This window comes from Mustela nivalis (assembly GCF_964662115.1).
Source record: "Mustela nivalis genome assembly, chromosome: 4".
Classification (NCBI taxonomy): Eukaryota; Metazoa; Chordata; class Mammalia; order Carnivora; family Mustelidae; genus Mustela; species Mustela nivalis.
This window is the reverse complement of record NC_139023.1, coordinates 127524388-127548790: the sequence shown is the minus strand read 5'-3', so window position 1 is coordinate 127548790 and position 24403 is coordinate 127524388. Positions and strand designations below refer to the sequence as shown.

General features: G+C 35.6%; 1 protein-coding gene across 13 annotated transcripts in view; it reads right to left on the bottom strand.

Moving 5' to 3' along the window:
* RAPGEF2 (Rap guanine nucleotide exchange factor 2) overlaps window positions 1-24403 on the bottom strand; it is a 239437-nt gene that overhangs the window by 72041 nt on the left and 142993 nt on the right. The window contains exon 1 of one of the 13 annotated variants that reach the window (XM_082727767.1): window positions 17671-17810. The exons of 7 other annotated variants lie outside the window; for them this stretch is intronic. In XM_082727767.1, coding sequence (XP_082583893.1) covers window positions 17671-17724 — 54 coding nt within the window. In that variant the 5' untranslated portion in view covers window positions 17725-17810. Of the gene's footprint in view, window positions 1-2095; window positions 2114-16753; window positions 17132-17670; window positions 17811-24403 lie in introns of those variants that run through there. 5 more of the 13 variants (XM_082727770.1, XM_082727779.1, XM_082727768.1 and 2 more) reach the window with 5 other exon arrangements.

Here is a 24403-nt window from a genome sequence, read left to right as displayed (position 1 = left end):
GGGGAAAAGTAATAAATACCCAATTGTCAAGAATTCTGTATATTCCACTTCATTATGCTTCAAATCTGTGAGATATTCTGAAGTGAATGGAACAACAACAGAAGATTTAATCACCTTTAATTCAGGAAAAGGGGGGTGGGGTATTAATGTGAATGAATACCCGACAGTCAAATACTACATATGCCCACGAGAATACTGCTTTATTTCAGAGCAAATGCCCCACTCTGTGTGTACGAGTAGGTGTGTGTGGTGGGAGTGGGAGTGGGGGAGCAAGGATTACCAACATCCTTAATATTTCCAACCTAAATCCTGCCCAGAGTGGTTAGTTACCAGGTACCTTAAAAAAATTCTTCAAGTTTCAATTTCACAAGTCCTAAGGTTCCTCAGCATTATTTGTGTAAGAAGCTTATTATGTAAGTATCTCCCTTTAAGTCAGTGAGTGGTGGGACAAGAAAACAATTGCCTTACCTGAGAGCATGTTTAGTTGCTACGGTAGTATATTATTGTGTTAGAAAGCAGCAGGTACCTTTCTTGGTTGATTTGAGGGAAACAACTCTGAAAGAACAATGGCTTTTCTGGCAGAAGTGCTAAGGACTTTAGGAGAAGGATCCAATAAAGCCAGACTTAGGAGCTGTTATACCACTTTTCAGTAAAGAAACTTTGCCCTAAAGTTGTTCTCTTTTCTTAAATTGAAGTGTGGATGATTTCATGTGGATGAGAAACAGCCTAACATAAAATATGTTGCACTTAGCATATAAGAATTTCAGTGTTAACACCTTTTTGGGCACAGATTGTCAATTTTTGTTGCAGGCAAATTCGGGGGGGGGGATGAACTCATGACTTAAAAATCTGGCAACTGCTTGAATTTCACTGTAAAGAAGCATCATTAAGAAGCTAGGAATGTGAGTCACTTAATATCAGGCTTCAGCTAAATTCTTAAGTGGTTACATAACACCACTAATTTTTAAGATCAAGAAAGATTTTTTTTTAAAATGTCAGGCTTTAGGATTTCCTTTTTCTGTTTTTCATACTACAAAAATGTCATGTCTGACCCTACTACCTATATTACTTATTGCTTTTTTTTTTTGAAGAATGAAACCTGTCCACATCTTCAGACAGATGTCCATTATTATTAACCTGGCTCTCCAAGATCGTATCTTTCTTCAGGCTTAGAAACTCATCTATGATAAAGCTTCATGTTTACAAAATAAGGTAAAACATGAGAAATTCCACTGCAATAGTTAAAATAGCACTAAAATCCTGGTTAGTTCACATATTATCAAATAATTGAAATAAAAATTAAAAACCATACTTTAAATCCTAGACGCTTCATACCACGCAGATAACATGTTTGAATGAATAACAAAAGTTTTCACTCAAGCTTTGACATTTTGACATGAAGTAAATGTAAATTTTAAACTCTGGAAAATGAATAAAGAGAACATATTTGAAAATTAATTTTAAAAATCATTTGAACTTCTATATACTTTCTCAAAATTAGCTGTAGTAAAATCAGAAAAATATATAAGTTCTATGTTTATTATTAATCAAAGGCACGCTTTTATGAGAACAAGGATCACACATATCTAATATTAATTTGCTTAAGCTGTTAAGAGCTTCTTTTCCCAGAATTCTAAAAAAGACGAAAAGAACAAGACAAAGAAAATATTATCGTAACTTAATATATATAACACTGTGTTTAGAGCAACAAGAAAGCAAATAACCATGTCCTTCTTACATGCTCAGCATTAAATTATCTTTCACAAAGCAAAGGGCTTTTTTTTTTTTAAACCGAAAAGCAATTTGTACAGCTAAGAGGTATAGAACTCCCACATTCCGGCCTTTAAATTTTTCTTTTTATAAGAAAGCAGCATTTATGAGCCCCATAATAACTATTTTAAATACCCTGAATCACATCACAATAGAAAAACACTGTAGCATAATATATAATGCCATATTTAAATATGACCCAAAATTCCAAGCTTCTATAATCTATATTAAGTTGTGAGCAAAATAAAGGCATTTCTACCATGATCATTTCTCTAAGTAAAGGTTAACTGGAAAGGCCAACCTTAGGAAGAAACAGAATACATACCATGATATAGTCTCTTTCGTTAGAAAAGGCAAGAAGAACAGATTTAAATTAAGACTTGGTGTATAAAAGCTGAAAGCATAGAATTTGTATCCACATAATGAACTGATGTCTCCTCTAAAGACGTCAGATTGCTGTTCAGCTAAACTATCTAAAAATACCTCCTTGCAAACACACACACACACACACACACACACACACACACACACACACACACGAAATGACTACAAAGACAGGTCTTACTAAGCAGCTCTACTTGCACAGAATCACTTAATAAGTGGGGAAAATTTTTAAAGTACTTAGGGAAAATTTAACGGGAATTTTTCATAGCAGCTATGATCTTTTATGAGCTATTTTGAAAACCAGTTCCAATCTGTAAAACGTAGTTAATGAGGGATCTTCAAGCAAATCATGATTGATCTAAGATGTCCAATAGAAACTCATGTTCTATGAACTTAAAACGAGATGAAGAAAGATAAAATCAACATCACTGTCAACATTCTATTTAAAAACCAAGAAAAGGGAAATTTTCTGGCTGGGAAAGTGGGAATCAAATTCATGGATGCCACTGTATGCCAGGCCCTGTGCCACATACGTAATCCCCACAACCAACCTATGAAGTAGGCATCGATAACAGCACTTTACGGCCCAGGAAAAACGGTTCAGACATTTAACGAATCTGCTTAAAGCCACACAGCTACTAAGAAAAGGTAGGGTTCCGGGGCGCCTGGGTGGCTCAGTGTGTTAAAGCCTCTGCCTTCGGCTCAGGTCATGATCCCAGGGTCCTGGGATCGAGCCCCGCATCGGGCTCTCTGCTCGGCAGGGAGCCTGCTTCCTCCTTCTCTCTCTCTGCCTGCCTCTCAGCCTACTTGTAATCTCTGCCTGTCAAATAAATAAATAAAATCTTTAAAAAAAAAAAAAAAGAAAGAAAAGGTAGGGTTCCAATCCACAGACAAATGATTCTGGAGTATTATAATCTAACATCAATACCTGATAGTCACACAGACTGTAGAGTCTGCAGATTCTGAAAACATTAACTTTTTATATTTTTCTTATTTGAACCTCAAGTTTTCCATCAGTAACACAGGGAGATTCTCAGTTCAGTCTTAGTATTATTTTGGTAATTAAAGAAAATAATATGTGTAAAATAACCATATGTTAGTAAAGTAATAGCATTAGTAAATAATTATATTATTTATAGTATGAATATTAGTAATTATATTATAAAATATTACTAATATTAGTAAAATAATTTAATTATTACAGTAATCATTAATAATCTTCAAAACAAGGTTGAGAGGAAGACTGGCATTGTTATCATGATCTCCACTTTGAAGTGAGAAACAGAAATTTCAAGGAGTTAAATGACTTACCCAACAGTTAAGCAGCTAGTAAGCATCAGAACAAGGATTCAAAGTGAAGTCCTGGTACACAAAGTATCTAATTGTTCAACTATACAATAATGTACTTGGAATAGTTCCTTCCTATTATTATGGGGAAAGGTTCACAGCTGAAATAGGCATTTTCCTTTAAATATCCCTGTGAGGTACTTGAAAACGATATGCAATGAGCACGGTTAGTGAATGAGTTTTGCTACACTAGGACATTTCAGCATGCATCCTGTTTGCTGTCAGGTTCAGGGTAACACTTCAAAGCCATCCATTAAGTTTATTATAAACCAATTGAAGGGAATATCTTCTTCCATAGCAACTGTGGATAACAGAGGAAGGAACAAAACAGAGAAAAGAAGTAATGTATATCCTGTGGCTAACAGAGCCAGTACTTGCTACAACATCTTGAGGGATGGTCTCTAACCCTGCCTACCACAATGCCCTGCCCACCACCCTACTTCACAAAGCCATGGAGACTGACCCTAGGGCCATTATCGCTGCAAGAAAAGTCTTTTTTTTTTTTCTTTTTTCTCTTCGAAGATTTTATTTATTTATTTGAGAGAGAGAGAGCACAATTAGGCAGAGAGGCAAGCAGAGGGATAGAGGGAAGCAGACACCCTGCTGAGCAGAGAGCCCGCTGCGGAGCTTCATCCCAGGACCCTGAGACCATGACCTGAGGCTTAACCTACTGAGCCACCCAAGTGCCCCAAGTAAAGTCTTCTTGATGCAAGGGAGTCCATAATCATCGGATCTCCGATCACTGTTGTGGCTAGGTTAAAGCAGATTTTAATACAGCTTACTAAAAGGTGTATTGCATCCTACAGTCCCAAGAATATGTATTATAGGGATGGAGGTTAAAGAACTGGACCTAACTATGATTTACTTATCTGTATTTTAAATGGCTAAGACAATGTTGCTAAATCTGTGTGACTGAAAAAACTCTCTCATCTGGCTAAATGCTAAAATTAGCTCCTTATAAATTACTTATCTTACTAGAAAGAAATTAAGAGGGCAATCATATCACCCAAACAACAAGTAAAAAAAAATTAGCATTCTTTTCTATATTCAAGTATAAAAATAGGGTAATGTGAAAGACCTCTGAAGAACCATACAGATAGGAATCTCAGATATGTGTGGGGACACAGAAAAGGTTGAATTAACAAAAAAAAACTTTCGTGGAAAAAGTTAGAGTAATTCTTCAATACGAAATTATACTCTTGTAATTCTAGGCACACAAGAATAAAATGTATTTCTTTTATTTCCTTCAAGATCAAGGTAAACTTACTCTATATTTTATGGTAGGGCTGGTAATTACTACATCACAGATATGAAATCCCTTTGAAACTTGCTAAAGAAAATCCTAATGTAAGGGGAGAAATATAACTGTTCTCAAACTTTCTGATGAGAATTATAATCCACAAGATACACAGAAAACAAGGAATTGGACCACCCTTGCAACGATGTACTGGAAGCCAAGTTTAGTATAGTATCCTCATGCAGCTTCTAAAAATACTCTGCATGTGCACAGGGGTGTTTGTGTTTGTGTGCACACGCATGCACGCACACATGTACAAGAAAAGACTTCCACTGGCTCCACCATGTATCAGCTGTATCACTTTGGAAAAGTTGCTTAACCTCTCTATGCCTTGATTTCTTTGTGTATAAAAGGAGGACAATATACTTACACGGTTGTAAGGATTAAATGAGATAATATATGAACAGAATTTTGAACATTGCCTAGAACATAGGAAGCCTTCAATTTAAACTAATGGCATTATTACTATTACTTTTTTACTCTAATACTAAATTAATGAACAAAAGATTGCTTGCTGAATATGAGTATGGAACTGCAGAGGAAGAAAAGTGAATCAATGTAAGGACATGCCATCTAAGCAAACAGAAAACTTAACACAGTCTCATGACACATTTAATTTTCCTTACCTTCTGGATAATGGGGGATACATAGCCACCTTTAAAAACATAGGACTTCTTATTATGGGCCATACATTACTCTAAGCACTTTATAGCTTTTACCTTGTTTAATCTTCACACAACCATATCATCTCCATTTAGCAAATGGAGTCCACATAATAGGGAAGCTAAATAAATTAGCGAGGCTCACAGAGCTAGGAAGTAGTGAAGGCAGAATATAAGTCTGAGTTCCTGGCCCTAGAGCCCTCCTCTGGCCACTAGGCTACAGTTCCTCCTCATGCCTTCTCTCTATGTAACTTTCTTCACAAAGGTTACAACTGGTCAGATTACAGTTTTCATTATTTCATGTACAAGCTATTTCCTAAATTGGGTTATTTTTATAGATAGAAAGTGAAACTACTCCTAGGAACCTACGTGAGATTCCCCCTCTCGCACTCACTGCTAAATTCTAAGAGCTCCTGTAGATCCCAAGGGTAGTTTTTAAAAATATATTTCAGCATTCAGTTCCCTTTAGGTAGAAAAGAGAGCTTCGTATCAATTATAAGACTATGGTCTTATAGAAACCAATATGGGAGCAGGGCATCTTCAGCTTCATTTCATCTTGGGTTTCTAGTTCTTCTATTAGATGACTCTGATCTGCTGCTTAAAACCTCTAAAATCTGTCTGCTGAAATGCCCTTATTTCTTACATCTGCTCATATCCACCAGGTGAGCTCCAGCTGCCTTCTGTTCATTCCCCCAGTAGGCCTGATACATAACACTAATGCGCATGTCAGCGGGTGTCTCTCCTGCTATTCTTCTGTGAGCAACTCTAAGACAGAAGCCAAGTCTTATTCACAAATAACAAAGACCAAATACAAAATACATTTTTCTGAAACCTGTGATTTTGTATATCTAGTTCCACAACTATATGTATATTATTATAATATACAAATGTTATTAAACAAAATTATACCAGGTAGTATACTAATATTTTAACTCACTGATTCTAAGATACATAATTTCTCTTTATTTCAACATCTTTGAAATTGGGATCCATCTTAAAATCAATGAAAAGAAAATACTGGTTATTGAAAGCAAGGTGAATCAATCAATGGTGTCTTAGATTTGACGAGAAATTACATTTTCATTAAAATACAAAGTTTTAAAGAAAACAATGTTAGGGAATTCTTGATCCATCCTGCCTGCTCACCTAATACAATTAGAAGAAATGATTTTTCAACTATGTCCAGACAGATAGAAATGGTTTGACTACTAGCTACACTCAAGAAAGACTTAAAACAAAGCCCATACTTCAGAAACCTAACTCATGAATGTCACAATCCCAAGTGGTACCCTGGCCACATCACATTTTTCACTATATTCTACCATTAATGGCTTTCTAATCAATACCCGAATCCACAATATTGGGCCAAAACTCTTTGACCTGCCATTCAGAAGGCTCTACAGTATGAGCCTTCTCTCATCAACGTGTGCACCTCCCACTGCCCCTCCACCTCAGCCAAGCTCATCTACACTCACTGTTCCTTGACTGTGCCCGAACACTTGATTCATTGCTTTAGCTCATTCTGTTTGCCTTGCAAACATGCCTCCCAAATCCTTTTTTCCTCACATCTTGCTTATCTCTTGCCCTTATTTGTGGCACAATTCAAGTCTTATTTCCTTCTTTGCAGACTACTCCAATTATACGTGACATTCTTGCTTGTGCACTCCTATGTATTTTTTTTGTCAATACTGCTCACCCAAGCATTTAAATATATGCAAACAGATGCAAAATCTTCAAATCCTATTTTTTAATCTCTTTTACAGAAATCTGGATAAATCCCACAAGCAAATATTCAATGTTTTCTTATTTTTGACATTTTATTCAATTAATACTGAATACATTTCTATTTGAGAAATACAATCTATACTCTATTCTTCTATTCAAAGACAGAGTTTAAGTGGTCTTGCTTGCTCTTTGAAAAAACCAAGAGACATTTAAATTATCCCGCAAAAGTAATTTTTCATTTAATATCACTACTATCAACTTTCGCTATATTTGTTCTTTAACACACAGGCTTTAAATCTTATTCCTACAAAGTTGTTAATTTTTTTCAGGGGGACAATAAGCAAACAGAATAATGAAGGGTAAAGAAATCTGGGAATATGCCCAACTAAAAGAAACATAAAAGGTTTCAGCAGTAAGACATGATACACAGTGGAAAGGGAAAAGGACAGAAATGCCTTCACAGGTGTTTATATATTTTCTTCAGCTAAGCCATTTGAAAGTTTTTCTTTTTTTCTTTTGACATTTTAATATTGACTTTCAGTATCTTAAAATTTTTCATAAACCTCAAGAAAGGCACAATGATATGAATACAATAAGCTTTATTAAAATCACATTATGCATTTTTTCTATTCCATATTTGGGATGGAGTCCTAACATTAATTAAGAAAGCTCTAAGTAAATAATTTTTTCCTCAAAATGTAAAATACTATATATAATACATATTCTAACACATATCTATATATAATACATATTCTATTACATATCAATATATAATATATGGCAAACTTTGAAACTATAAAGTAGACTAAGCAGTTTAGGATAGAAGATTCATACTAATTATAGTGTGTCTCTTAAATCAGTTGTCCTTAAATATATTTCCTACATATATTTTGGGGGGGAAGGAAAATCTAGAACAAATGCTATTACCAGATTTTTTTTTACTCTGGTATAATACAAATATGTCTGTAATAAGATATGTATTAAAATGTACACTGAAAACTAATGATTGTATGGTATGGTAACATAACATAATAAATGAAAATGTTACCAATGGTTTTATCTGACTAGTAAAACTGTGATTCTTTTTCTGTCCTTGTCTTCACCTGCTTTCTCTTCAATGAACATGTAAGTTATATATTTTTTAAAATTATAAATGATGCACCAAACTGATAATGCAGACAAACCACAGGTTAGACTGCTCCCTGAATAGCCATAAAACAAAGCAAACAAGCACCGAAAATTAGTTTACCTATTCAGAGGTATCCCTTCTAAAATAATTTTAAATTATTTTTATATTTAGGTAAATGTTATCTCTAGAGTAGTATAATTTTGACATTTGATTGTTTTTACAAATGAAGTTAATTCAAACAAGAAATGGGAAAATTTATACATTAAAATAATACAAATATAACATAAATGTCCATTTTTAATTGCCACTTAATACAAATCAAAGTATATTTTTAAGAAAACAAGAAAGTATGAGATTATCTATAAAGAAAAAGTTAATTTCAGCCTTCACATCTCAATCACTGGAAACCAAGGCTGTAAGCTGTACTCCTTACTCAACTTATGCCAACCTCCCCTGGCTCCCCCTTGCCCAGCCACTACAGGTCCAGTGAATCCTTCTAAATCCTTACTGATAACTCCAAGCAATCTTCTCTTTCACTAACAGTAAAAGTGCTATGCACTTCTCAGTTCCATAAAACCCAAAAAGACTACATGTCACAATACCCTCATTTACCTCCAAATTTTTCCTGATTACTGAGAGGGAAAAAAAAGAGTGCTTTCATTTATTTGAAATAGTTCAGAGAGTAGAAATGTCTAATTGAACCCATTCTGTTTCTCTAGGAGAACAGAAGCCATCAAGATTACAGTTCTAGAGCTTTTCTTACAGCCATGTTTGTCTTCATTTATTATGAAAGGGATCAAGTTGTGTACAGGCACTTAAACTTAGTGAAAAGTTGACCTACTGGAAATAATTCATTATAAGGTGCTCCCATCATAATCTATGTTTTTAAGTTCTCTAAAAATAGCTTTTACCAAAAAAATAAGCCATACAGAATGTTAAATTCTAGCCTTTTCTATATACCTAAATTAGAAATGAGATTATGGGTTAACTACTTTTAATTACTTTACACAAACAACTACACATGCCTTAAATACATTCATTATATATATATGTATATATACATATATAAATAATGTATAGATATGTATTTCATTTTATAATCATTCCAAGTCAATATATAAACCAATCATCCATTTCTCTAGAATTCATAAAAAAAGAATATGTATTTTAGTCTGAAAGGTGTTTTCAGACTATCACTTTATCAATCAACAAATGTAAAGTTAATCCATAACTAAGACATCTCTGAGAAGAGCCTGTATAATGAACATGCAGTATGATCTTGTGTACTGATATGGAATGAAGAGATTCAAAGTGCATAGGCAATATTTATATAGTGATTCAACATACTAAAGAAGCATTGATAAGTGGTTGACTGGTAAGTTATGCAGATATGACAGACATTATAGACTGTACGAATAAGATCCATCATTATATATTATATACATACACTAAATATATATGAGTAAAAGATAGAATACAACATAACTAACATAAAAGGCCTATGCTATCGGTTCAGTCAAGAAGAAGAAATGACAAAGGTTGACAACTGACTAGTTCTAGGTGGCAAGGGTGTTTCTCTACTAACAAAAAAGGCAAGGACAGGGACCAAGAGCTTAAAAGGACTACCTGTATGGTGCACAACACTTCTGTGAATGTATTCTGTTACATCATGTCTCTATGTGCTTTACGGTATAAATGTATGCTTATGTTTTCTTATATGCTTTTGTATATGGTTCTTATCTGCATTCCCAAAAAATGGGCACAATTATTTATTTATTTATTTATTTATTAAAGATTTTATTTATTTATTTGACAGACAGAGATCGCAAGTAGGCAGAGAGGCAGGCAGAGAGAAAGAGAGAGAGAGAGGGAAGCAGGCTTCCTGTGGAGCAGAGAGCCCGATGCGGGGCTCGATCCCAGGACCCTGAGATCATGACCCAAGCCGAAGGCAGCAGCCCAAACCACTGAGCCACCCAGGTGCCCCTGGGCACAATTATTTAAACAGTCCTGTGTAACTCCTACATCAGTACTAATAGCACTGGCATTTTAATACTGTAAATGGAAATAATCATGAGTGTATGTCAGGTCTTCAAAAATAAATTTCATTTCTTAATGATCAAGAAAAATAAGGAGGTCAGAGAGAGCAAAGATCTTAGAACAAGGAAATTAACAGGGACCTGAAAGACACATATACAAACTTTCCTTTAAAACACTCACAAACACACACACACACACACACACACAGGTGTACGTCTATATACATCCACTCAAGTTCTTTTGTTTTTAAAAAATTTTTTTTAAAGTTCATAACCAAACCATAATCCAAATAAAATACGTTGATAATGATAAAATGGTCATCTGATCTAAACAGGTGAAGTTTTTCGAAGTTTACAAAAGACTGCCAAAGACGTGATGGTACTAAGGTATTCTTTTTCTTTTTACTAAGTACATAAAGTAAAGTACCTCATTAGGGATTTAAATTAAATAAAATTAAATTAAATAAAAATAATTTTTACGTGACTGTTATTAAACAAAGCAAAATGAAGAAAACTGCATAGTTACTCTGGAGAGATTCTTTAACAGATTACCTAAATAAAATATTTAAGAGTTTTGTCAGATCTAAACTCAAGGAAATGGATATGCAGGGATATTTACAGCTACATGACCAAATTTACAGGGCATTTATTTTGGTGCAAATTAAGTATAAGTACTTCAAACATATAAAATATGATATTTTAAATGAGAAGGAAAAACTGTGATTAGTGATCTTACTATGGTTAAACAGTTAAAGGAGAAGAAATAATTGAGCTTCTAATCATGCATTTTAAATATTCTTTTTCTTTTTCAAGTTGATTTTTGTCTTCTCATTAATCTTAATTGAATTTTTATACAGTCTATTTTTAAACGCACCATTATTAAATTATTAAACAATATTTAAAAGCAAGGATGGGAAGTATGGTTCTTCTCTTGACTAAAAGTAAGGATTTTTCTTTAATATAGCCCACAAGAGATAGCTTTTTCCCATCTCACACATATAAGTAGTACATGCAATACACTGCAAGTTTCTAAAATAGATTTCTTCACTTCTAACAGGGTAAAAAGATCTATTATTTGTTGCTAGGGTTTCTTGGCCAAAATCCAAGGCAAGATGACCTTGTCCTTGAATAAAACAATAGGGTATTGCTTCCTCTCAGGCCTCTTTGTTAGCTAGCATAGTGGAAAAACCTCCCCAAGAGATGAGTTTATTTCATCTCAGGAACTATATCTGTCATAATAGATGAAAAAAAAAAAGGATCAGATGAAGAAAAGGTGGAGTTTTAACCCAAAAGATGCATAACCTAACATCTATAATTAATCTCAGTGCTATTTTCTACATCGCTAAGGAAAACGTATCAATCAAATTATATTAAAGAGACTCTACTCAGTGTTTACAGACAAGGTCAAATTGTCATGGTAGGAAAAAGAGCTATTTCTTAAAAATCAAGTTTTCTTAAATCTATTTTGGTTAAAGATAGAGGGGTTGCTTTGGGAGGGTGAAGATGAAGAAGAGGTAACACTCCTTTGCTCGATCTTCAAACTATAGTCATTATTTGTCAGGTATCCTAATATCTTCCTCTCCATCACCTATATTGGCCTACCCTCTAATATAATCCATTCCAATGATGACAATCTCCTTGATTTTCCTAAACTTCTGATTCCTCAGTTGCTTCTACATCTTCCTGCCTCAGACCCTCACATGTTAATCTTCCTTCTCTATGCTGTACTTTCAACAGTTGGCAATTTTGAATTGCAACTATATCCTTATTACAAGGAAGGCAAAAAATTCATTCAAGATATGATCTCTTATCTAACTGTAAATAAACCAATTTACAAGCACTGGTTAGAAGAATAAATAAAATTAAGCTTACATATTAGTGCCACTAAATCATTATTCAGAAAAAGCAGAGATGAATATGAAGAGAATAGGAGCAAGTGAAAGTCAAGCAAAGACCATTCAGTGCTGAGGAACAGGAAAAGAGAATGAATCTGAAGGGTCTGTGATCAGATCATCTTGTCCTAAATAAAAAAGTCAAAATTGGGGGAAAAGTATATTCACAGGGAAGAGAAGGCAGATTATAGAGGACCTTAGTGACCACAGGAATTCAGACATATGGTTATGCTACATTATATCCTTCTTGGTTAGGGCTAATGAAATAATGAAATTTATATTTATGGCTACAAACAAGCCATGACCAGTATGGACTTCAGAGAGGCAATCATGAATTCAGGTTGGGTTCCATGATAGATGCAGATTTCCCTGAAGTATATAGACAGGGTAGAAGAAACACCAAGACTCAAGTGCTTCTAAAGGAGCACAAGTGGCCAAGGTCAGGCTATCACAAGTTACAAAGGGAACAGCGGAAGTTGAGGCATGAAGATTATGTTTAAAGAATTAAGCAGCAAAAATAAAAAGGTATGTGTGTATAAGGCCAAACACAGAAAAACTGAAAGAAGAAGGAACTGAGTGAGCTAAATGGCATCTATTCCTGATTATCCCAACTTAGGTTTCAAGATGACATCAAAATTTCACATAGCAATAAGTAGCTTTATAAAACTACTTTTATGAAAGTTTTTTTTTTTTTAAGATTTTATTTATTTGTCAGAGAGAGAGGAGCGAGATTGAGCACAGGCAGACAGAGTGGCAGGCAGAGGGAGAGGGAGAAGCTGGCTCCCTGCCAAGCAAGGAGCCAGATGTGGGACTCGATCCCAGAACGCTGGGATCATGACCTGAGCTGAAGGCAGCTGCTTAACCAACTGAGCCACCCAGGCGTCCCTCTTTTATGCAAGTTTTATACAATGATTTTGATCATGATATTGTTGCTTTTTTCAACTGACAGTTCTTGGAATGTCACAAACACCAGGAAGAAAAGTAAGCATTTTTTTCTAAGTTATGTATTTCACTGTTTAATACCAACTTTCATAATTATGCAGTCTATACACTTAATGTACTCTAAATTTGGCTACATAAGGAGAAGTAGTATAGGTCTGTGGTTAAACTAGTCCTGTGAAACCAGACAAACCTGGCTTCCAATCACGGCTCCACCTTTACTAGACATTGGAAAAATTTATTTTTATCCTGCTAAGCCTCAATTTCATTATCTCTAAAAAGGTGGTGATACCTCTGTCTTTAGAGGGTTGTTGTAATAATTAAGTCAGATAATACATAGTGCTTGTCATACAATAAGTGCTCGATAAATGACAGCTATTGTGATTTATTTCATACGTTTAAGTAAAGCATTCTCTTATGTACACCACTATTTAAAATTATTATTCAATCACGTCTGAGGTTTCATCTACTGTAAGTACAGCTCACTACCTATACCGGTAATTTCTAGAAAAAATGCACAACTGGAAAAGGGGTTATCGGTTTCACAGTATCAAGCTAACTCATTTTAAGTAATTCATTTAAAAATCTGCAAAGATTCAAAGTTATCCTATGTGCAGAATTTTTAAAAGAATGCTCAAGGAATACCCTTCCCATTAGATAACCTCAGGCACACTAAAAAACAGTTGGTAAACAGAGTAGTGACACCTTTAATGTCATCCCAAGGCTTTCCCCAACCTACTGAGCTTATAAAAGATTTTCATGAAATATTTATTCGCAATCTGTATAACTGGTGCTCAACGGTAGTCTTTTGGAAAGTACAGTTTTATGATACTTTTTAAAATGTATTTTATTCTCAAAATCCATGAAACCAGTAGAGTCCTCTGAAGACTAACTGAAAGCACTAGATGACTGTAAGGACAGAGCCCGGTGCCAGGTACATTTTCGGTGACGCACAGGTATCCATCTCAGTGTTATCAACCGACTTTCTAGAACTGGGATGGGGAATGGAGATGGGGATGAAATTTACTAGTTTAGAGGGTTAAATGAGACTTCATCAATCCAAAAATACAATTAAATGAGAAATTCAACAGTGTTATTGTGCACCTACTATGTGCCAGCAACTGGGTTAGCCAGAAATAAAAAAAAGTCCCTAAGATCTGAAAAATCCTGACAAAGCAGAATAAGTGAGTTTATCACTGGTGCTGAATCACAGCTCTTTTAAAAGCACCCAATTTAACATTTTTTGCTTTTTAGTTTCTCACTATCTTCTACTGTCAAAGAAGCGAAACCACTTAAAAAGCCACAAAAGCCTCTGCCTTCCGCTCAGGTCATGATCTCAGGGTCCTGGGATCGAGCCCTGCATCAGGCTCTCTGTTCAGTGGTAGCCTGCTTCCCCTACCCTCTGCCTGCCTCTCTGCCTACTTGTGATTTCTCTCTCTGTCAAATAAATAAAAATCTTAAAAAAAAAAAAAAAAAGCATCAAGAAAGAAGTATTTGCGAATTTACTAAATTTTACTCATTTAAAATTAGCTCTGACATTATTCTCATAAGCCTCATAAGTCAAAAGTGGGTTATTCTCACTTATTTTTGTTCAACAGTTCATGAGTCACCTGTTATGTGAGAGTCAAAGTAATTATTCTCCTAGTCAACTCCTTGTAAATCATTAAAATCCTAAAGGTCCACTCACCACACAGCAAAGTTTAAATGACCAGAAAACTCATCAACGAGTACAGCGCAAGATCTTGACACCGTACGCTACCAGCTCTGCCGCACAAGATGTTCTACGATGGCCAATTCTAGTAATCCAACTTGTAAAAGTATCATGGGAAATACCAACTCACATGTTTTTTAGAAATTGCTTGATTCAAGGCTATTTTATGGCTGCAGTTGTTTTTGTCATAGTGTTACCCTAAATTTCAGTAAAATAGATACATAAAGCACCTGTTAGGAAACAAACATGCTTACAGAACAGTATACCAGGTGCTGTAGGTTACATTTTATTTGGTGTTATCTGTCCCAAGTGCTCTTGTCACCAATCTAGTAATACTCTACCCCTGCCCCACCACCACCACCAGTAAATAATTTTAACAATTTTCTTTGTTCACTAAAATTATATTATTAATTTAAATACCCCTCTCCCTCCATTTGGAGAAAGGTTGCATGAAAAAGGGAGATAAGAACCCTGTAGTTTAAACTTTCCTTCAAAGGTTCCTCAAGTAGTCTTAAGTAATATTCTCACTTTTACCTGGAGAAACCATGAAAACAGAGGAGCTTAATTTCAAAGGCCCTGTTAAAAAAATCAAACTACAATAGAACTTTTCTATAACAACCTTTCTTATTAGTGAAATAAGTATAAGGCTGGTCTTTTCCTAGATCTGACCCAAAGAGATTTAATTAGTGAGCTACCATTAGGATCTCATTATGAAGGGCTGGGCTCTAAGCACAGCATCATAACATGTTTCCACCACAGATACTGCCCTAAGAACATCCTGTGGTTCACTGGAAAAGTGGGATAGTACCTTAACAGTTACTTCATCTACGAAAATCTCTTGGATTTAATTTATATTTTTGTTCATCATTATAAACAAACTATACACATAAACCTAAGCATATAAATACTCCACATTCATGGCCTCCTCTCTATAAATTTTCAAAGCCTTACCGATCTATCTCCATTTTCGCATTTTAACATCTTATCCTTTTTAGAATATAGAAGTTAATTCCTATACCCTAATAGAATACTTGTTTATGCTATGGTGTAAAAATAGGCAATTCAAAAATACTTAGACTACTATATAAGCCGCCTAAATTCCTATGTTTTGATTTGGGGAATTTAAAGAATAGATATATAAAAATATGAATTCTTGTGATGGCAGAAAACTTCCAACATTGTAACATAAAAGTAGCACTGTGAGAACTCCCATTCCTAAAACAGGAGGCGAAGACTTGGTGTTAACCATAGAAAAGTGTTTCCCACAAACAGCAGTAAACTGCCTGTGGGATTTCAGCATGACAAATGCATAGCTGACTCATGGGATCAATTATAAAGAACAATACTTGTGACATTAAAAAAAATTATTCTCTGCTTTTATCACCTATTAATGCACGTTAAGAAGTCAGATGAGTCCCACTGACCGAACATTTTATTACCAAATCAATATCCAGAGCTCTCCTTCCCTCAAACGTATATGTGAATTCCTTACCACAGACGCCTGCTCCCAATAACCCTTTTCATGATTGCTCATTAAATTCAACTATAAAAAACATTTTTTTAAAAAACTATTTGAGTATTATGTTAAAACTGAATTGTCAAGTTCTCATTTTTGATGATAGAAACTGGCTGTCCAATATTTTGCCTTAAATGAATTGTTGGTCTTGTTAAAATTTTTAAATAAAAATTACAACAAAATAGGAAGCACAAGCCAGTCGTAACTTACCCTCCCCTCCTCCAAGCAGACTATTACACCCTCTAAAAAACCTGTTTTCCCTGAACAGAAGCAGCAATAATTCCCATTTTAAAGCAATTCTCTCTGACGTGCTGTTGAAGCACAAGCAGCATTTGCGATACTTACTGAATGTTTCTCCTGCTGGCCCATAACTCCATGGTTAGCTGGGATTGCTAGTGGTTTCATAATGAAGAAACATATGCTGAACTGAATTTACACATCATGTACCAATCTCTCATGGATGGCAAGTCACCCTCTACAGCATTAAATTAAAAGAAAAAAGAAAAAGGAAAAAAAAAGGAAGAAGGAGGAGGAAACCAAGCTGCAGCTTAAAGTGTCACTACTGGTGAGCTTAAAAAACCCCTCACACTTGTAGACCAGAAAAGGAATCCGAACAACGGTGTTCGTCTCCATTTTTATAACACTGAAACTCTAACCATCTGAGGCTAGGATAAGACTGAGGAAACCTTATACAGCTCTCAGCCTTCCGTGAGAACAAGATCATTTCTGAGATTGAAGAGCAAGAGCCAAAAGAAAAGAAGGAAAAAAAAAAAGCTAAAATGGCTGACTGCACACAGACTCCCCTCAAAAAGGCTTAATACAGAATTATATTAGTCAGGGTGGTATAAGAACCAGTCTGTAGCATTCAGCCGAGCATTGTTAATACTCTTGTTTCATCTGCAATCACACATACGGATCCCTCCAACCAAGGAAAAAAAAAAGAGAGAAAAGAGGAAAAGAAAGAAAGAAAAAAAATCAGGGCAGAGCATGTGAATCGGGACCTCCTCCCTAGCTGCTAATGATGCTGACAGAGTGGTGACCAGTGATCTCTGTCCCACTCCACTAACCAAGTTTGCACAATTAATCTTAGCAGCATGACACTGATGGACATTTAATTTAATGATGTCTGTCCCTCACACTCAACACAAGCATGACTGCTAGCAAGAGAGTCACTAACAGAGACACAGCACATGCACACACACAATCTCGAGAATCATGAGTCTGAATGCAATACACCAATATAATTACATTATTGTGCTTACTTTGGAGGACCATGGCTGCAGGCAGTTGGCATAGCAACGCACAAGGAAAGCCATTTCCTGGGTAGAGAGAAAGCTTCCTTTTCTAAATAAAAAATTCCTCTTAGGGAACAAACGGCATTGCTGCTTCCTGCAGAAAGCAAGACACTGGAGTCTGTCTCTTAACCTGCAAGGCTCACACTCAATGCAGTTCTAGTGATGTAAGTGGATTTCTCTCTCACCCTCCCTCTCTCTACATACACTGAAATATTCAGCTCAAATGGTACACACATTCCTTAAGACTCGCCCCCTCCTCTACTTAACCATTTCACTCATTAAGGTAGCGATGGACAATTCAGATAAAGTAACAAGCTCTTGCCTGGATTATATCAGCGGCTGCAGGTTAAGCAAGTCTCAGAGGGATGGAATCCATTGATTGCTGACTCCAAATAATATCACTGAAGACAGGGTGGGAAAACGGAGCAAGGACTTACTTGAATAGCTTTGAACTAAAATATGATTTTTCACCAGTCTGAAGATAAGAGAATGGATGTGACCTCTTCCCCACCCTCAAACATTACTGTGCTACAGGAAGTAAGTATCTATCAAAAATTTCCAAAATGCACATTTAACAAGCTTTATATAAATTTAGAAGATGTGATTTTCACAAACACACACACACACACACACACGCACACACAGCACGTTGCAAATAATAACAAAATAAACACACTCACAATTTTTAAAAAATTCAAACTTTTAGAGGTAAAGTTTAAATCTAATGAGGATATGTTATTTTACCATTAACTCTTAATTTCATCTGGGTTAGCAGGTTATTTGAAAGACAGCATTACAGCTGACAAAGAATAAGGACATTTTAACTCTGAAGTACTGGTCAATTTCTCATAGGCAAATCTGTCTATAAATGGAATACATAGTAGAAAATGGAAATGGAAAATCTAGCAACTTTAATAATTGACTTTGAAATTGTCAGTACTTGCTAATTTGTGTTTCTTGTCTACTTAAAACTACACCCATCCTATTCTCTTTTCTTTTCCCCTCTCATTATCTAAAGGCAACCACTCCCTGCCCATGACTATTTTGGATCCTTCTCTCCTGCCCATCCCCAGTATACCCCTTTCATAGACTTGTTATATTATCCATATCCCTTCTTCCCCACATATATTCAACCTCTCCCTCACAACTAGCAGGTCTCTGCACTGGCTTCTAAATATGCTCAGGTCTCTCACATCTCAAAAACAAAACAAAGAACAGAAACCTTCTTTAGAGCCTACATTTTCCCATGGCTACAGTATAACTGCCATCACACTAACCCACCTCATAACCAAATTTCTCAAGAATTACCTGTTTTGGCTTCTACCACTTCCTCATCTCACACACTTCTTCAATGAAGGACCATCACGGTCCTATTATATAATTTATACATCTACGAGTTATCCTTAACACCTTTCTCAAAGCCCAATCCATCACAATATCCCATTAACTAAATCCTCTACCTTTTCTCAAACTTAAATTTCTCTTAATTTCTGCTATCATCCCATTCATTACTTTTTGCCATAAGAATTGAAGAAGTGTCTTTATTGAACTGTCTGGATTCAATTTTAACCTCACCCACCCTATCCATTCAACATACTCTTCCTAAGATCTTTTAAAAACTAAAATCTGGTCATTTCAACCTAACCTGTTGAGCCCTTTCTTCAATTAAAACGTATCAATGGGGGGCACCTGGGTGGCTCAGTGGATTGAGCCACTGCCTTTGGCTCGGGTCATGGTCTCAGAGTCCTGGGATCAAGCCCCGCTTCGGGCTCTCTGCTTGTCGGGGAGCCTGCTTCCCCCTCTCTCTCTGCCTGATTCTGCCTACTTGTGATCTCTCTCTCTGTCAAATAAATAAATAAAATCTTTAAAAAAACAAACAAACAAAAAATCAATGGCTTCCCATTGCTCTAGCATACAAACTAAAACTCCTTTTACAATGTGCAAAATTTGTAGATGGTTTTAAGAATTATGCCATGCTCATGTCTTCCAGGTCACCTGGGCTACTCTTGTTTCTTTCAATGAGCAAAAAGGTCTTTCTACACAGTATTTCCTCTGCCTAGAACATTCCTTCACCCCCCCCCCCCATTTCCTGATTGATTCTTACTCCACCCCTAAAAACCTCTGGTGAAATGCCCTCAAAGTTATCATGATATTGTGTATCACTTCCCTATAATAGTTATTACTGTTCTAATTTTACATTTAATCATGGAATTAGTTCATCAGGTTCGATGTGCCACTGTACTTGTAGCCCTTTAGCATGGTACACATCACAGGCTCTTGCCTTTTCTGAATGAATAAAATCTTCAATGATCAAGAATGGACATTAGCAAAACCATGTTTGATCTTGTAAACTAGTTCTTATCAAAATCCCAAATGCTTTTCTACCATAAACAAATGAATGATTTAAAAGTAAATGGCTTGGGACACCTGGGTGGATCAGTTGGTTGAGCAGCTGTCTTTGGCTTGGGTCATGATCCCGGGGTTCTGGGATCGAGTCCGATCAGGCTCCTTGCTCAGTGAGGAGCCTGCTTCTCTCGTTGCCTCTGCCTGCCTCTCTGCCTGCTTGTATGTACTCTCTCATTGACAAATAGATGAGTAAGTAAAATCTTTAAAAAAAAAAAAAAAAAAGTAAATGGCCCTTATCTTTGACAAAGGAGCATGGGCAATATAATGCAGAAAACACAGTCTCTCCAACAAATGGCACAGGAATAACTGGACATCCACATGCAATAAATAGATAAGTCTAGGCACAGACTTCATACCCTTCACAAAAAGTAATTCAAAACTGTCACAAACCTAAATGTAAAATGCAAAATCATAAAACTCCTACAAAATAACAGAGAAAACCTAGATAACCTTGCATATGGTAATACCTTTTTAGATACAACACCAAAACACAATCCATGAAAGAAATAATTGTTAAGCTAGAATTCATTAAAATGAACTTCTCCTCTGTAGAAAAAAAAAAAAAAAAAAACAGTATTAAGAAAATTAGAAGGCAAGCCACAGATCAGGAATAAATATTTGCAAAAGACACATCTGATAAAGAACTCCTAAAACCCAAGAGTAAGATAAAATGTGATGAATGGGCCAAAGACCTTAAAAGACACCTCACCAAAGAAGATATACAAATGGAAAATAAGCATATGAAAAGATGCTCCATGTATATGTCATCAGGGAAATGCAAACTAAAACAAGAGTGAGATAACACCCCATACCTATTAGAATGGTCAAAATTCAAAACACTGACAACACCAAATGCTGGTGAGGTTTTGGAGCAATGGAAAATTCACTCATTGCTGGTAGGAAGGTAAAATGGTACAGCCACTTTAGAAGACAGTGTGGTGGTTTCTTATGAAACTAAACACACCTATCATGTAATCCAGCAATCACACTCCTTGATATTTACTCAAAAGAGTTGAAGACTTACGTTGGAGCACCTGGGTGGCTCAGTTGGTTAAGCAAGCATCTGCATTTGGCTCAGGTTATAATCCCAGAGTCCTGGGATAAAAGCCCTGCGCCTCAGACTCCCTGCTCAGCGGGGAGTCTCCTTCTCACCTCTTCCCCCTCTCCCTCCCACCTCCCCTGAGCTTGTGTTCTCTCTCTCTCTCTTGCTCTCTCTCTCACACATAATCTTTTTAAAAATAAAAACTTATGTTTATACAAAAAAACTACACAGATGTTTAAAGAGCTTTATTCAAAATTGCCAAAATTTAGAAGCAACTAAGATGAATTTCAGGAGATGGACAGATAAATAAATGGTAGTACAGCAAGACAATGGAGTATTATTCAGCACTAAAAAGAAACGAGCTATCAAACTGTGTAAAAACATGGAGGAAACATAAATGCATATTACTAAGTGAAGGAAGCCAATGTGAAAAGGCTGAATACTGTATGATTCCAACTATATGACATTCTGGAAAAGGCAAAACTATGGAAGCAATAAAAAGATCTGTGGTTGCTATGGGTGATGAACAGGTAGAGCACAGAATATTTTTAGAACAAAGAAAATACTCAGTATGGTATTATGATGATCGATGGATGTCTTTATACATTCGTCCAAACCCACTGAACATACAACATCAAGAATGAACCCTAAGGCAAACTATGGACTTTGGGTAAATGTGATATGTCAATGTAGGTTCATACTGAGTTTAAAAATGAACCATTCTTGTGAGTGATGTTGATAATGGGGGAAGCTATGCATGTGAGGGGGCAGGAGATATATGAGAAATCTCTGTACCTTTCCTGCAATTTTGTTGTAAATCTAAACTGCTCTAAAAAACATTCTTTTAAATATGTACATGGTATCAAAAGGTACAAACTATCCACGTCAAGTGTCCATCTATAAATGAATGTATAAACAAAATGTAGTATATACTTACAATTGGATATTACTTAGTCTTTAAAAGAAATAAAATTCTATAACAAGTTAAAAAAATTAACCTAGAAGACACTATGTTAAGTGTAATAATCCATCCAGAAAAAGACAAATACCATAGAATTCCAATTATATGAAGTACCTAGACTAGAAGTTAAATTCATAGACCAAAAGGAGGATGGTGGTTGCCAGGGGCTGGGGGAAGAGGGTAAGAAAGAGTTACTGTGTAATGAGTATGGAGTTTCAGCTTGGAAGGATGAAAAAATCCTGAAGATGGGTGGTAGCAATGGCCATGTAACAGTGTGAATGTACTTAATACCACTGAACTATGTACACTTAAAAATGGTTAAAATGATAAGTTTAAATGTGCATATTTTACCACATGCACACATGCGTGTGCGTGCGCGCGCGGGCGTGCACACACACACACACACACACACACATGCAGAGTTAATGTGTTACCAAACCATTACCTAAATAATCAAGTTCTATAACTTTCATCCATCTACCCCGTGTCTCACATGTCCATGTGACAAAAACTCTTCTCCAAGTTTAAGTCAAATTACCCCCATGCTGATAGTGTCTGACCTTACATGTGAAGGTTTGCCATTGCTTGCCTCTCTCTGAGAAAATGTGTCACTTCTCTGAAGAAGGAAGCTAAATGGGAGAACCTGATAGGTGATGTCAGAAAATCACACATCCTCAGGCACTACTGCTTTTCTGTGCTGAGACTTGGTGTGATTTCTCTCACAATCTGGCTCTGTGCCTACAACCTACATATCTTAAAACTCATGACTGTAATGCTGAAATTTTACTATTCCTACTACCCTGTACTTTTGAAACACAATTATGCCAGGCTATAATATGTCAAACACCACTTGAGAAATAAAATATAAACCAAAAATTTAAGAGACTCCCATTACAGATTTTATACAAACAAGAACTTATACTCGACCTTGAAGTAGCCTCAATTGGAGTTTTATTTGCTCCATTCCTTACCCATCTCAATTTAATGAATAGCATTAAATAGATGGCTAGAAAAATGACCATGTAACAACCTTCTATCCTATGTTAAGAACATCTAATAACTTCTATCAGTAACAAAGATCCAAAAGACAGAGATTATGTTACTAGTTCAGGACACTACTTAATGTAAGACCTTTCCATGCTAAATTTAATGCCATTGTATTCATTCATATTTTTCCATCTATTGTGTTTGATTTTTAATTACTATGAAACTGAGAAAAAATGGACTATTCTCAGTAATTATTAACCACATTTAGGATTATTATGTTTATTTATTTATAATATCCATACTGTTTATCCATAGATCTCAATGTGCTTTACATGTATTTTAATTAGGCTTGGTCATAACTCAAGGAAAGCAATAAAATAATTTATTCATTTTTCATAGAAAATAAACCGTGTAAAATTATAGGTTTGGTAGTTTGGAAGAATACAAAATAGAACTCCAGGTCTCCAATATCATTTACTTCACTTATCCACCACTCTGTATCGATTTCCTCCCTATTCCCCCTACCTGAGAAGAAAGACCAAAGTGTTTTGGAGAGATTCTGCAGGAGAAGGTAGAAGAATTTACTCTTTGTTATCTAGAAACAAGAAATTTTACAAATCTCATTTCTAATATTTTATTGTTCAAAGAAATGACATTTTAAAATGCTGTTTTTTCTATGGATATGCCAAACGAATTAAAGCCCTAAGCCAATACAAAATAAAGCTATTGTAGGAGGTATAGTCAGAAGTTTTTCTTCTCTCCCTGAACCCAATATATCCCCCCCATTAGTACTATGATTTCAAAGGAAAAGTTGATTATCCAAAGAATTTTTTTTTTTAAGATTTTATTTATCTATTTGACAGACAGAGGTCACAAGCAGGCAGAGAGGCAGGCAGAGAGAGAGGAGGAAGCAGGCTCCCCACTGAGCAGAGAGCCCGATGCGAGGCTCGATCGCAGAACCCTGGGATCATGATCCGAGCCGAAGGCAGAGGCTTTAACCTGCTGAGCCACCCAGGCGCCCCCAAAGATTCTTTATACCATAACTCAATCCTACATTTCACATAATCTTCCCTAGCCATCCCTAAATATATACCTCAAATACATCTTCCCTGAAAATCCTCCTAAAGATTTTGTAAGCAATTTTATTTTTTTTCTACTTTGACCAAATAAAAATGGTACTTCATTTCATTATTACAAATAATTTAATTATGAAATACATGAAAGATACCAACACAATGCCTGACACGTAATAATTGTTGAGTAAGTACGGAGTTAAATTTAAATACAGGTCTCACAAATACTGG